The following is a 13,961-nucleotide window of genomic DNA, read 5'->3' on the forward strand; positions in this document are numbered from 1 at the left end:
TAATCACTCTATTTATGATAAATATATATATAATTGGTAATATGTTGAAGACCTCAGGCTTGCATAATAACTACTAGAGAAAAAAATGAGTTATCCATGCTAGATTAATAATTGAATAAAAAATATGATATAAAGAGTCTAAAATTCATGAAACATTGTTTACATGAAGTTTAAGGGTCTATGAAATGTCAGAGGATCAAAGTCAATTTAAAATGACTTTTTTTAATTTTTTTTAAATCAATATTAAGATTGTACAAAAACTATTTTAATTTCAAAATTAAATATATTATTGGGAAAGCTATTGAAATGCTAATAAATAAATAAATGAAAACACATTATGGTCTAAGTTTTTTTGAAATTTGTGTGATAGATACTATATATAACTTTTTAAGTCAATATTTGGAGGAATAGAATATTATTGCTAATATTTTTAAGGAAATTATGAAACTAATTATACACCGAGAATGTTATTGTCATCTCATATGTAGTAGATGCGTACAAGTCATCAGAACAAAAAAGAAAAAGAAAATTCAATTTGAAGATTATTTGCACTCATATTGGTGTATTTTAACCTTACAGTAAGTTTAAAACATAAAAAATTAAATGAAATCTTAGTCTATATATGTTTCAAACTTTATGTGTCTACACATGAAGTTTGAGTCTCTTGAAACTAATAATATATTAATGTTGTTTTCATCTTATAATTTGCCTACAATATATTTGAACAAAAAAGAATAAATGTGTTTTTTTTTTGTGTGCAAATATAAACAATAATGATAGAATTCAATCAATACTGTCAAGATCTTCTACCAACACAAGCATATGAATATGGATTGTTAGTTTGTGCCTTCCAAATTATTTTCATAAATTATTTTAAATATATATATTTTTATTATTTTATCATTGAATCGATATAATAATAATAATAAATAAATAAAAATAAATAAAAAATAAATAAATAAATAATAAATAATAATAATAAAACTGTAAGTTTAATCTAATCCATCTCGATTACATGAATCCTTTGTCATCATTGATTGAGATATGTAAAAAAGTAATGTATTTAATTAAACTAAAAATAATTAAAATTATTATTTATAGTTTTTAATAAGTTACCACCAATCAAGCATGTCAGCTCACCTAACAACAATTATTTTAATAAATTATTATATTATTAAAATTATTATTATTTTTATTATTGTTGTCATTGAACCAATATGATAACAGTGTCGATTACATGTATCCCTTAGATATGTAAAAGTAATATATTTAATTAAGTTTTTATTTATAGTTTCTAATAATTTTTTTCATGTCTTTATCCATCTTTCCTTATACCATAAATAATAATTATCTCACGGCTTCTAATTATCGATCGAACTCATCTGATTCTTAACTCATTGAACTTGTCTTCAATCTCTTGAATCAAATCAACAAATAAAAAATATATATGATATTAAAAACACAAAATGAAATTTTTTTCTAGGATAAAAATTATGACTTTTGGGTGGTATTATTGTAATTTGATGAGGCAAGAGTAAATATGTAATTAAACAATGAGATTATTATTATTATTATTATTTTTGTTAGCAATTCCTTTTTGCTATTTGTAAATTTTAATATTTCTAAGATAACAACTTATCATTTAATTCCCTCATCTTTTTTCCCATTTATATTTTTCTTCTTATTATCATGAAGCATTTTTTTATCATTAGTGATATCAAATGATGAAAAAATAAATCATAAAGATATAAAAAAGAAAATAAAAATAGTTTTTATATTTATTAAATCGATTTAATATTTTTAAGGTTACAAGTCAAAATATGTCATATTTTGAATTACTCTGCATCAACTCAATTGAGATATTATATATAAAAAAAAAAAGAGATTATGATTGATAATTAAAAGGTATATATTTAATAAAATTATATTTTATTATTGTTAAAAATGATGAATATTAATAGAAATTTGTTTTAACAGAAAGCACAAAATTCGACCCAAAGAGATTGCTATAAATGTGTTTACCACAAACGGTAACAATCTCCTCAAACAATATTCATTTATTTGTGTCCGATCTGCCTCATACGTCGACACGCACAGTTCCTCTCTCTCTCTCTCTCTCTACGCGGACAGGACGAATCCCCTTCTCTCTCTCTCTCATCATCGGACGGCCGTCCGGCGGCACTCGGAGGCGATAAGTCCTTCCACCCGAAGCCTCGGCCGTGGCGTCGCACAGGTTTTTATCTCTCTGATTTCGATGCGTCAATTAGGGATTATGATCTCGCGGTTTGATCCGGCCTCTCCTGTCTTGGAATTCTGTTTGCTTTTGGGGTTTCCCATCGAAAACACGTCAGTCGCGAGAGGGTGCTTCCTCTTCTCGTCTCTTGGAATTCCGTGCTGTGTGTGAAAAATACCACCCTTTTCTTTTACTTGTTAGATACTATTGTTTGGTGGCGTGCTACCAAAGGAACGTCAATTGCTGAAAGATCAGCAAAGGCTTCTTATTCTTCTCCCTTGTAATTACGTGATATATGTCAAAAACACCAATTTGCAGATGTAATTTGTTAGTATCTTGGCCCCTTCTTCGTGGAATTGCTGATTCTCTCGGTGACATACTTATTGTGCTTTTAAATTTCATCGTCTGAATTTTTTTTCAATTTATCTCTGGTGATACATAGTTAAATTGCACTTCAGATTATGTTATTCCAGAGATAAGCACAATATTGATATTGCTATTATGATGTTTTTTATATTTGAATAAATGCCTAAAAAGATTCAACTTCTCTAACTTTTGGTTTTTGCTAGGTTTCTTTGCGATTTTTAAGACTATATGACAGTGATAATGGCCTGCAACGATTTCTTGTTATTTGTATCTAATATCAGTCACATTGCAGAGGCATAAATTAGCATAGAATCTTTTCCTTTGGGAATTAGGAAAGGGTTGAAGGCGTTGGCTTTCCAATCGGAGATCGGGCTGTACCAGATGACAGAGAAGGCATGTGTGAGACGCCTTCAGAAGGAGTTCCAAGATCTTTGCAAGGTATGCCAAGTCTAGGCTCCCTATCATCATAGAAGTTTGATTATTATGTGAACCATGTAAAATTTTGATAATCGGAACTTATGATATTTCTGTATGTCTAGATTATGTAATAGCAGTTTTTGGTTGATGTATAGATCAGATTGGATACTTCTGCCCAGGTATCATTTTCTGCTGCTAATAGAATTTAGGATGCTTTGGGTTCATGAACTAACTTCTTGGATGTAAATGGGAGGTGTTTGGCATTTCCCAATGTTAAACTATTGAAGATGGATGATTGAACGTTTTCCTTTTCCCAGAGATATGGATGGTATAAGTGTGGTTATTATGTTTAAGTTGTGTACCTGAACTTATTTTGCATTTCATCGTGTCGTTTTATGTCCTTCAAATGCTTAAAATATCTTGCTGTAGAAAAGAATTGTATTTTGTTATTAAATAGATTGTTAATATGACTTGTCATTCTAATCATAAGGTAATCAGAGATTTTTCACCAAATATGAAAAAGAAAATCTATTTTTATGTTTACGTGTTACTGTTTTGTTAGTTGTATATCACAGTGCATCCTGTTTTAAGAACTTCATATTGTTTTGTCCGGGTTTGGGAATCCGTATGTATGCTTCAGATGTTCCAACTCATGTTGTTGTTTCTATATTATGGTGTATGATGCTTGTGTTACTTGTCCTGCAAATTAAAGTTACTGATAAATTTTTGGATCAGATGATAAAACTACATGACTGAAAGTTATTTTCTTTCTATGATAGCATAATTATGCATTATCTTTCTTTTTCTTTGGTTAAAGACTTGCACTATTGACAAGTATGTTTATAATGCAGAAATTAAATAGGTGGGCCATTTACTTCTATATTGAAATTGATTTTATGAGCTTATAAAAGATCGTGTACTTGAGACAATATCATATATGTAATGTTACCTCCAGGTTGGCAGATTCTATTGATTTGGTGGAAAATCAATTTAGTTTTCTTGTTTCTTTGTGTATAATTTTCATTTGTTCTAATGTCTCTTTGGTAGGCAGTTTCTTTTCCAACCTCTCAAATATTAACTTTTGTCCGTCTAAAATTTCAGGAACCACCTCCGCAGATTGTGGCTCATCCTTCTCCCAGTGATATTTTGGATTGGCGTGAGTTACTTTCTACATCTTATTTGGTTTGATTTATGTAGCATCCTTTTCTTAGTTATCACACCATATCAAGGTGCACATTTTTGTGTCCTGTTACGATGCCGATCAAGACTTGGACAGGTATAGCACCAGTTTATATTGGTGTACTGAGTGCTGGTATGTTAGTACATTCTGAGTTTCGAAAAAACCTGAAAAAAGGCTGAAAACATAAAAAAAGAAATTAGTTGGTACGGGTTGTACTGACCCTATATCAGGGTGGTACCGACCCTGTATTTTGGGCATACCACTGGGTTCATCTTGGTTTGTGTATTGCTAACCCATCGGACCGGTAAATACCATTCATACCATGTGATACCAAGTGGTATTGCATACCTTACTCCATATATCGCTATGGATTCTCAATTTTTTGTGTTATGATGAAACAATAAGATTTGAGCTGGTAAATTTTTTTTTAGTAATATTATTGATATTGTTAACTTTTTGTTGCTAGCTCAAATGCTTCCTAGGGTCGCTGTTATTGGTTGTTTTCTTTAAAAGGGATCATAATCCATGTATGGATGCTAAACCTTGGATGCTTGACCTCGAACAAGATTTGCTTTATTGTTAGAGGAAGACTTTGATGATGCTGTCTTGTGTTCATTCGATAATTTTACATCATTCTGGTGTTTTGAATTGGAAATAATAGTTTGTATGTTGTTTTCTTTCAGATTTTGTTCTTGAAGGAAGTGAAGGGACACCATTTGCAGGTATATTATGTTTTGGAAATATGCTGAGATAGAAAATGTGAAACGGTTGCCAGTTTCTATACTTGAGGGTTGAGCCATTATTTGATTGCTTGATTTGTTTCCTTTTTATAGTTTAATCTTTTAGATGCAGAATCTTTTCTAGTAAAGTCTGATCTCCTCTATTAGTTTCTTGCTTTTCCAGTAGATTTATGTTTGTATTATTTATTCTCACACTAATTCATCATAAAGGTGGATATTACTATGGGAAACTGAAATTTCAACCTGATTATCCATACAAGCCTCCCAGTATCAGGTAATGAGATGATGCATATTGTTTGACTGGTGAACAGACAGAGATACCTATGGTAGTCCTACCTTCAATAGGTGACATTTGCTTGATGTTGTCTCTTTGTACAGCCTGATAACGCCTAATGGACGATTTGCCACTAATAAAAAGATCTGCTTGTCTATGAGCGACTGTAAGTTCTCACAGACTTGAGAGTTTTTGGTCTAATGTGGTGTTAACTATTAAGTGGGGCCATAATTTAGCTCTTGTTTATTTCAGATCATCCTGAGTCCTGGAATCCTATTTGGTCTGTCTCAAGGTAAGGCACTGCAAGAGAGAATTTCGTGCTAGGATCTTAAGTCGTAGATACTTGCTGAATATGTTTTTGCTGGAACATAACAAACCCAACTTTGCCTACCAAAAATGATGTGATTGTTTATGTTTTTTGTTGAGCAAACATATCTTTTTGAGTATGCAACTTTTTTTCTTACATGTTTGCTTGTGTGTTATCTTTGGATGCAGCATATTGACAGGACTTCTTTCGTTCATGGTGAGCTCCTTGTAACACTGTGTATTCTGTTTGTTTTTGTCATATTGGACTGGTTGAAATGTATTGTGCTAAAACAAAATATTCATCGTTAATTTCTTAATCATAGATAATTATAGAATCAAAGTTTATATTCCATAATGAACCACTCAGAAAGAGGAACGCACAGAGCCAAAAATGGAAATGAATAATGTGAACAATTTCATGAAATTCTGATCACTTAGATCACACGATCAATATTACAATTTTATAAGCACCCAAGTCAACAATTATTTGGCTTTTGTCTAAGAAGTATGTTAATTTTTCTTATACTATAGGCCTATAGGCGGTGTTCTGGTAGTCTGCATTTCCCATTCATTATTTAAGTTGATGCAGTGGAGGGTGTCTGGTAGTTTTCTAATTTGCCCAAACACATGTATTTACTTGTGCAGCCTGCATCGACATCATAGATTGTTATGCAACCTAGTTGGGTACAATAAAATGCATACATACAAATGCATCTCAGGCTGCCACCTGCATTTATATCCAATCCCTCCACTCAACTTGAGATCTGCAAATGTATTGTCAGCCTGCATTTGCAAATTTGAATTACCAAACAGGTAATCTTGCACTTAAAATGCATCCATTAGCTAATTTAGAGCAAAGCATTGACAAATGCATGCTATTCGGTGCCTGCCACATGAAAAAGATCACAGAATGTCCTAAATGTATGTATCTACGAGTATCAATGGCCACTGCGTATGCTTGTACCTTGAAATAACCATGTTAGATGTCATTATTTTAAGTTTGCCTGTCCTCAACTTTGTGCATGTAGATGGATGATCACCAGACCACTGGTAGCATTAAGACTTCGGATGATGAAAAGCGACAACTAGCCAAGGCTTCGCTTGCTTATAATTGTGAGAGGTGAATGTTTTCTATATTAATCACAAGTGCTATATACTATTTTATTGGATGACCTGTGATTGTTCTGACATTTTATCTTATGGGCAATCTAACATTCTTGTGGAATATATGGTTTTTCAATTAAAAAATAGAGAATTTGGAGAAATTATTTTATATTAACTTCACAAGGTACATCATAATGTTATCTTTGGCATCCTAATTGCATGAAAACCTTATATCAGTTTGTTTCATATCATTTGTGAGAAGAGAATAGAAGCGTGATTGGCTTTTAGCATCGTCACAGCGCTGAAGTACCAAGGCCCTCTTCTTTTCATCTATTTCATTGTAATGCTTTTCCCCGTGTAACTCGCAATTTGTTGTATCATACAGCAAAAATTGTTCAAACTTTAGGAAGCTTTTTCCGGAATACGTAGAGAAGTACCAGCAACAACAGGCTCTGCTGCAGTCTATCTCAGGACTGCAGACAAAGGATGACTCAAGGCCTCCTTCCACCGTGGCCGAAGAATCTGCAAAACAAGGTGAAAACAGAAAGGTCGCTTACGATGCCCCTAAAGGAAGGCAGAGGAAGCAATTTCCCTTGTGGCTACTGCTGCTGGTAGTGTCAGTCTTTGGTGGTGTTATGGCCTTGCCCCTCCTACAGCTTTGAATTATAGCTAGAAATTACTCGATGATGAAATCTAGCTCTGGCATAAACTTTTTCACATGGAATGGTACAGAAATTTTTGGGTTGTGTAGTGATGTTTAATATATTTGGTCGGAGTTGCGTAGTAGAGTCCTTTATATGCTTGTGTCCTTCCTGTTCTCTAAAGCAAAGATATAAATCTCAGTTCCATGCATTTCGACCGGTATTCTTTAATTGAACTGGTGATCTGCAGTAGAGTCCTTCATATGCTTGCGTCCTTCCTGTTCTCTAAGGCAAATATATAAATCTCAGTTCCATGCATATCGGTTGGATACATATGCAGAAGGTTTTGGTCATTGTAGATTAACTTGAGAATAATGTTGCTTTGATCGATAAGCAACACTGAGGTCTGTTCCATTTGAAGCAGTTTGTCGTCCAGTGTGGGACCTGATTGATCTCCCTGTTAATTCTTGGGCATTTCTTACATAGCCAGAATGCTGTGGCATATTCTCCATCATTTCTGCTGCTATAGATGGAATTTATGAACCGAAACAATAGAATCAATTGTTCATCCCATAATATCATTACCTCATATCAGAATCAACATAATTCTTCCTATGCAACTTTTGTTGCATCGCTAGAAGGAACAAATCGATTGTATTGCCGTCTGCCAATGTTGATATGTCTAAAGCATTACAGTTCCAAGTGCAATGCCAAGTTGTAAAGTCCAATCACTCCATCTAGGATTGGGTATTTATTGAAAGATTGCAAAACCACAATCACTTTGTTCTTCTCTTTTCATATTGTTGACAAACAAGGGGCACACATTACACCCTCTTATCATCATCCTAAGACGCAGCTTAAAATGCAAGGGACCGATGAGCCTCCCATTGGTATTCTACAGTATATCCACTCGGTAGTAAGATATTAACTAAAGCAGCAGAATGTAAGCTGCAAATCTTGGGTGGGGCTAAACTACAGTTAGTGCCCATGAGACCAGCTGCTGTTCTACTTGTCGCCAGTTATGGACCTTGGTCACCATTGGATGAGAAGTAGCTGAACCTGTCTTGGACCATGGGTAAGAATTGTCATAGTCAAAGAGGAGGACCCTGATACCGACTTCGGCACACTCAAGAGCATATTTTGGGTTGTCATCAATCAGAACATGGGCTCCCAGAGATCTGCAGAGAGTAACTTCATGGAATAAGATAAAAATTGGAACAATGGAAGCATAAGATTGCAAGAAAGACTATTTAAGTATATAGAGAAAAAGAATTTCCATGATGGACTGCATCTGGTATGGAACATCTTTGTTTTTGCAGAAAATTTCTCCTATTTTTCCCTCCTGCAAGACACTTACTGCACAGGATTCCTGTGATTAAACCTCCATACGCTAATGATTAAATATGCATTAAAATGGGCAAGGAATTAATATGAATTGTGTTAATATTCATCATGTAAAATGCCTCCTAGACATGGCTAATCCGTAAAACATAATGAAAGCATGGCGTGCTGTGATAGTGGAGCTACTTAAATACTTTTTAACTCCTCAAATTCAAACAGAAAAAGTTAGCATTCGATAGGCACGTCACTTCAACAAAGATTCCATCTGTCACAAATTCTGAAATTTCCATCAAGTTCACAAAATTTGGTTTCGATCAAAACATCACAATAGCATTCTTAAGAAATGTATATAACAAACATGTTTATCTTTCTCTCGATATATTTCTCATAGAACTTCCACATTCTATTCAGTTTCTTATTACTGCATCTATCATAAATTACCTTAGGTGCATCATTTTCCAATTGATGATCTCTTAACACTATATCGGCCAATCTCTTGCCCATCCTTCAACCTCCAAGCACCTTCATTGTTCTCTATAAATTGATCTCCCTTCACCCCGAACTAGACTTATTTTCTTAAATATTATCATTTCATTACTTATGCCTCTACCATTCACATGCAAAAGCTGCATTGTAAATTGGGCATCTTATTGCTAGATAGTGAAATATTTATGATACCTCCAGCTTTTGTCCATTTCAAAGAAGTTCAAAAATTCAAAAGTTACTAACTAGATATTAAGCAACATGAGACATCTTCAAACTGCAACAAACATTAAACTTGATAATGTGGCAACCTGCAAATCTTGGATTTCGGCCTTGAAATTCCATCTAGTGCAAAATGGTTGCCAAAGTGAATCTCCTTAAACAAGCCAGGATAGTACTTCTCTATCCACTCAAGTGTGTGATCCTTGATAGCATTCTGTCGAGATCTATTCAAAGAGGACAAGTTAATAGGAAATGTAGTTAAAAAGATCTAAGCAAGAGCTACAAATTGAGAATACTCACGTCACCACAGATAGGTTGCAAAAAGTCGACAATTTATGGAGAGCGTATCGAGCACCAGGGATGGGATGAATGCCCGTTTTGAAGTACGAAGTTTTGAAGAACTCATGAACACGGATATCAGCTATGACACAAAACCAAGGAGAAAAATATGATGCATTGCAAAATAGAGAAACTAATGTTCAATTCTATGTAGTAGTATAATCAAACAGCTGCCGTTAAAAATCAAATACAATAGAATGAATATGCAAAATAAATGATGATAAAGTGAAGAATGTCTTCCACGATACCTTCAGCTCGAGAACATTTCCAGATCTGTTGATTGAGTTACATAACAATAAGATTTGAGTTATAAAAATGAAAATGTTAAAAGAAAAGAAACTAGATCTTCTCACATGAAGCAACTACATATAAGCTTCCATGAAATCAGCTCAATCAAAAAATCATACGCTACCTTGAAAAACTCATACACATAATACTCTGATACAGAATGATTGGAGGAGTATCGATTAGCAATAAATTTGTTCAGAGCTGCGAGAAAGCTTCCAAGCACTGAAAATTCAGGAAAAAGAGAACATCAACAAACTAGATGCAATGTGAAGTGCACTACTATATACAATATGGTTATACCCACAGTAGTAGAGCAAGATTGCGTCCATGGTATAGAAGCATGTTACATGGCAAATGATGACAATAATCCTTTCTTGTTTCAGAGAGAGTATATGCTCAAGTAATCTTAGCTAAAAGACATGCTCATGCAAGGCAGTACTTATCCGATGGAGAATATGGCAATTCCGAAAATGAAGACTCAAAAAATGGTTATGGCTTCATGGAACAAAGAAGCATACATTGAATAGAAAAGTCTGACTAAGAAAATTAGTTACACACACACATATATAGAGGATAGAGAGAGAGAGAGAGAACACAAGGCAAAAATAAAAAAGGATGCACAACAAGATAAAAAAATGTCTCAAGGCTTCAACCTGTAAATCAAACATCAGGTATTTAAATTATAACACAGTTAATTAAAATTATTGTCGTCCCATTACAGCTGGTAAAAAAATATATTAGAGCTGCCAGTTATTGTTGTCACCATGGCCAACTAAAGGATTTTCCACTTTCCAACAAAATTTCTTTACAAGAATAGACTTTTCTAGCCAATCTTAGCAAGTGAAAATAAGAAAATTGGAAAACAAGCAGCGTCCAGCGAACTTAAAGAGATCAATATTAACCACCTTCAAAACTTAAGTTTCAAATACATCCAAAGAGTTTGGTGCATACTCTATTGTTGACAGTTACACAGTTATAATATGCCTGATATGTGGCTGTTTTCCTCCTCAAATGAGAAACCAAGTATGAGCTGCAAACTTCAAAATTTTATAATATCTTCTTTGGGGCCTTTCCGTGCTATGATCTATAATCATCCAATATTGGTGGAAGAAGGCAAAAATGCAGTGGCTCCATATAGAATATGCATAAGCTTTGTGAATAAGCCTAGTGGTCTAACTGACAATAAATCTACAATGTAGAGATGTGACAAATGATCTTCTTTTCTGGATACCCCAAAAGAAACAAGTGCAGAAAAAATTAGTGTTGGATACTGAGACAGTGGAAATTCAAATTCAAAGTTGATAGCATCAGTGAAAAATAATAAGAAAACTTATTTCCAAGTCATTAAATGAACAGATTGTATCACGTTTCATTTTTATTGCAAAGAATCAATTCCTTTTTAACAACTTCATACAAAATCCATGGTTACTAAAATGAGAAGAATATGGAAAGAAGATGCATCTTTTCAACCCAGAAAAGATACTACATAAATTGCTCAAAAAGATTACACAACTGAGAAGAAGTAAAAGAAAGCACCAACTACAGTATCTATCTAATATTAAGAGGACTCCAAATTTATGTGTTATAAGAAACAAATATCAGACAAAGGACAAGTTGAAACATGGAAGACATAATTTCTAGGGGATGTCGAAAGACAAATTGGTTCCCCAATTGGCATGCAAAATATCTCTCAGATCAATATGCATAAATTTAAAAGTCAACCAATTGGCAGGATTGTTATAACTACCACCTACCTTTTAGGCCTTGAAGAATCTTGGCTGTGGACTGGGACTAAGTTTGGACATTTCTAACAAAAGTATGAATATCTCATAAAACCCTCTCGATTTCAAATGTTATATATAGATTTCCATATCGATGAAAAAAGTTGCAGAGGAGGTAGCAGCAGTGCCTCCTTCTAGAATATGCTTAAGAATTTCTAAATAAACCAAATGGTGACCTAAGATTTCCCAAATAAACCAAATGGTGCTCAAGTTGCAAGAAAAGGTCATGTTTAAATACCAAATCAATATTTGAACATAAGCAGAAAGGAACCCAACCATAAAACTTCTTAAGCGACATGTTAAGACCCAATTCTCTCATTTCCTCCTATGAAAGTTCTATTTTTAGTAGTGATGTTGCAGTTGATCTCCAAACAAGAAACTAATATGATATCTGACAAAATCAATATCGAGCAAAGATAAAACTAAACCAATCAACAAAAGAGTCTTAATACTCTTTACAAGGCTGATCACATGAAGGATCTTGTGGTTCACAAGCAATCTTGAACCTTATGCTCCTAGGGTAGGATGGACATCGAGAAAGAATTCAGAATGGGAAGACATAGACAAAGCTGGACAACTCATCCCAAATCGATAGTGCTACTGCAATTATGTAAGAACATGTTGTCCTAGAAGTACCAATCCTGTTCATTGCAAAACATCAATTCCTTCCTAGCAACTATCTGCAAGATCTGTGGTCAAAAAGCGGAACTAGCAAAAGAAAGAAGATGCACATGCACAGCATGATCAGCACAAGCTCCACATAAGGGACCACGTACTGAGGTGCTACTTCCAATGTTTAACAGGCAAAACTACTAAAAAGATGCTAAAAGAGATCACCAACAAAAGCATATATCTAAGATTTAAGGGAATTCCAACTTGCATGGAAGACAACTATAAACTGAAATAAGGCCACTTATACATAGTAAACAAAGCAGGAGGATGCTGTGGGCTTACAGAAAAATTACCTTCATCTACATCAACAGCAACGACCAATTTCTTGGTCACCGGATAGGCTGGAAATCCTATAGGAAATCCATGTTTGTATGATCCACCTTCATTTGCCAACTTCAACCCCACATCCTCCGAAAGAACGAAATCAGAACCTTGAACCAAATGGTGGTGCGGTGCCACACAATGAGCCCTTTGGATTTCGCCATCTGCCTTTCTAAAAACACCGTCATGACGGTCCAAGCAGCTCTTCAAGCCCAAGACGTTGACGGAACCGACTTGGGAACCCATGTCCATGCGAACCAAGATACTCCTATGACGTCTGCCCTGCTGATTAGCCTCGCTCATGTGGCTAAACCCATAGAAACTCGTCGACAGGAGATGCTTATACAAAGCCATAGGGGAAGCGCGATCGCTCCAACGGGTCTGGAGAAAATAAAAGCACGATCGCAGGCCTTCTCGCTTTAACATGCCGATTCCCACATCCCAGAAGCAGGAAAAGTACAAAAGAATCAGACCTTATCACTTACCACGGAACCTTAACCTTTTTTGAATCAGATAACAACGTACGAATCCTACAAAGTATACCAATGAGAACAAAGCACCGAGGAAGCGAAGAAGATGTTAGCAGCAACGTGCGAGTCGACGATATGCAAATGAATGAACAAGAAAGAATCACCTAATCGCAAAAACGCACATCTTTGTGCCAATTCGGATCAGAAGCGAGGATCTCAAGGATGCCATAGCATTCCAAGATCCAAACAATGCGGCAGCCCTGCGGGGGCGCCTGGCACAAACTAGAAATCAAGGGAAGGCATCAGGGAGCGGAGAAGATACAAAAGCAGATCAACTCGGAGCCCTCATTCTCCTCCGAAGACAAACAACAAAAGAAAACGAAGAATCAAGAAAAGGTCGGAGTAAAAGGAAGGGAATTCCGGGGAGGTGTCATCATCTCCTCTCTCTCTCTGTCTCTCTTTCGTCTCGCGACGTGATTCTAATTCGAATGGGTTCGGAATAGAATAAATCCCACCAAATCATTCTCTTTTTGGCTTCCCTATTCTCATTTATCCCGTCCTCCTTCCAAGGAATTTTGTCGAACGAGTTGCGATCGTTCGTCGCTCTGCGGCTAGCGGGCGACGTCGTTGGTGGGTGCGAAAACGAGCGGTCGGGCCGACCTCATTATTTGGGTCTTCCTCCGTCAATCCGCACCATCCTTGTCCTCCTCACTCGGCACACAAACTCTTTACTGTCGGTGTGCGAGTGGGACCGACAGTGGGACCCGTTCAAGCCATCCAATC

General features: G+C 35.1%; 2 protein-coding genes across 6 annotated transcripts; one reads left to right on the forward strand and one right to left on the reverse strand.

Annotated features, from left to right (window-relative positions):
• The first annotated feature begins 2,082 nt into the window (after positions 1-2,082).
• On the forward strand, positions 2,083-7,472 carry LOC103983979 (ubiquitin-conjugating enzyme E2 34). 2 transcript variants are annotated; one of them, XM_009401359.3, is made up of 10 exons: positions 2,083-2,233; positions 2,892-3,037; positions 4,118-4,172; positions 4,880-4,918; positions 5,147-5,210; positions 5,315-5,376; positions 5,463-5,502; positions 5,706-5,733; positions 6,545-6,636; positions 7,006-7,472. In XM_009401359.3, exons 2-10 carry the CDS (start codon positions 2,981-2,983, stop codon positions 7,280-7,282), a joined length of 714 nt encoding a protein of 237 aa, XP_009399634.2. In that variant the 5' UTR covers positions 2,083-2,233; positions 2,892-2,980; the 3' UTR covers positions 7,283-7,472. The 2 variants fall into 2 exon arrangements, with proteins under 2 accessions (XP_009399634.2, XP_018681910.2); XM_018826365.2 differs by having other exon boundaries at positions 2,091-2,233; positions 2,932-3,037.
• A 504-nt stretch (positions 7,473-7,976) lies between these two features.
• Positions 7,977-13,839, reverse strand: LOC103983980 (uncharacterized). 4 transcript variants are annotated; one of them, XM_009401364.3, is made up of 8 exons: positions 13,343-13,839; positions 13,194-13,238; positions 12,681-13,089; positions 10,059-10,156; positions 9,895-9,919; positions 9,608-9,728; positions 9,397-9,531; positions 7,977-8,439 (listed from the first exon to the last, which is right to left on the reverse strand). In XM_009401364.3, the coding sequence occupies exons 3-8, from the start codon at positions 13,060-13,062 to the stop codon at positions 8,229-8,231; spliced, it is 972 nt and encodes a 323-aa protein (XP_009399639.2). In that variant the 5' UTR covers positions 13,063-13,089; positions 13,194-13,238; positions 13,343-13,839; the 3' UTR covers positions 7,977-8,228. The 4 variants fall into 4 exon arrangements, with proteins under 4 accessions (XP_009399639.2, XP_009399637.2, XP_064964150.1 ...); XM_009401362.3 differs by having other exon boundaries at positions 12,681-13,238; XM_065108078.1 differs by having other exon boundaries at positions 13,194-13,839.
• Between the last annotated feature and the right edge of the window lie 122 nt (positions 13,840-13,961).

Source organism: Musa acuminata, chromosome BXJ2-5 (assembly GCF_036884655.1).
Source record: "Musa acuminata AAA Group cultivar baxijiao chromosome BXJ2-5, Cavendish_Baxijiao_AAA, whole genome shotgun sequence".
Taxonomy (NCBI): Eukaryota; Viridiplantae; Streptophyta; class Magnoliopsida; order Zingiberales; family Musaceae; genus Musa; species Musa acuminata.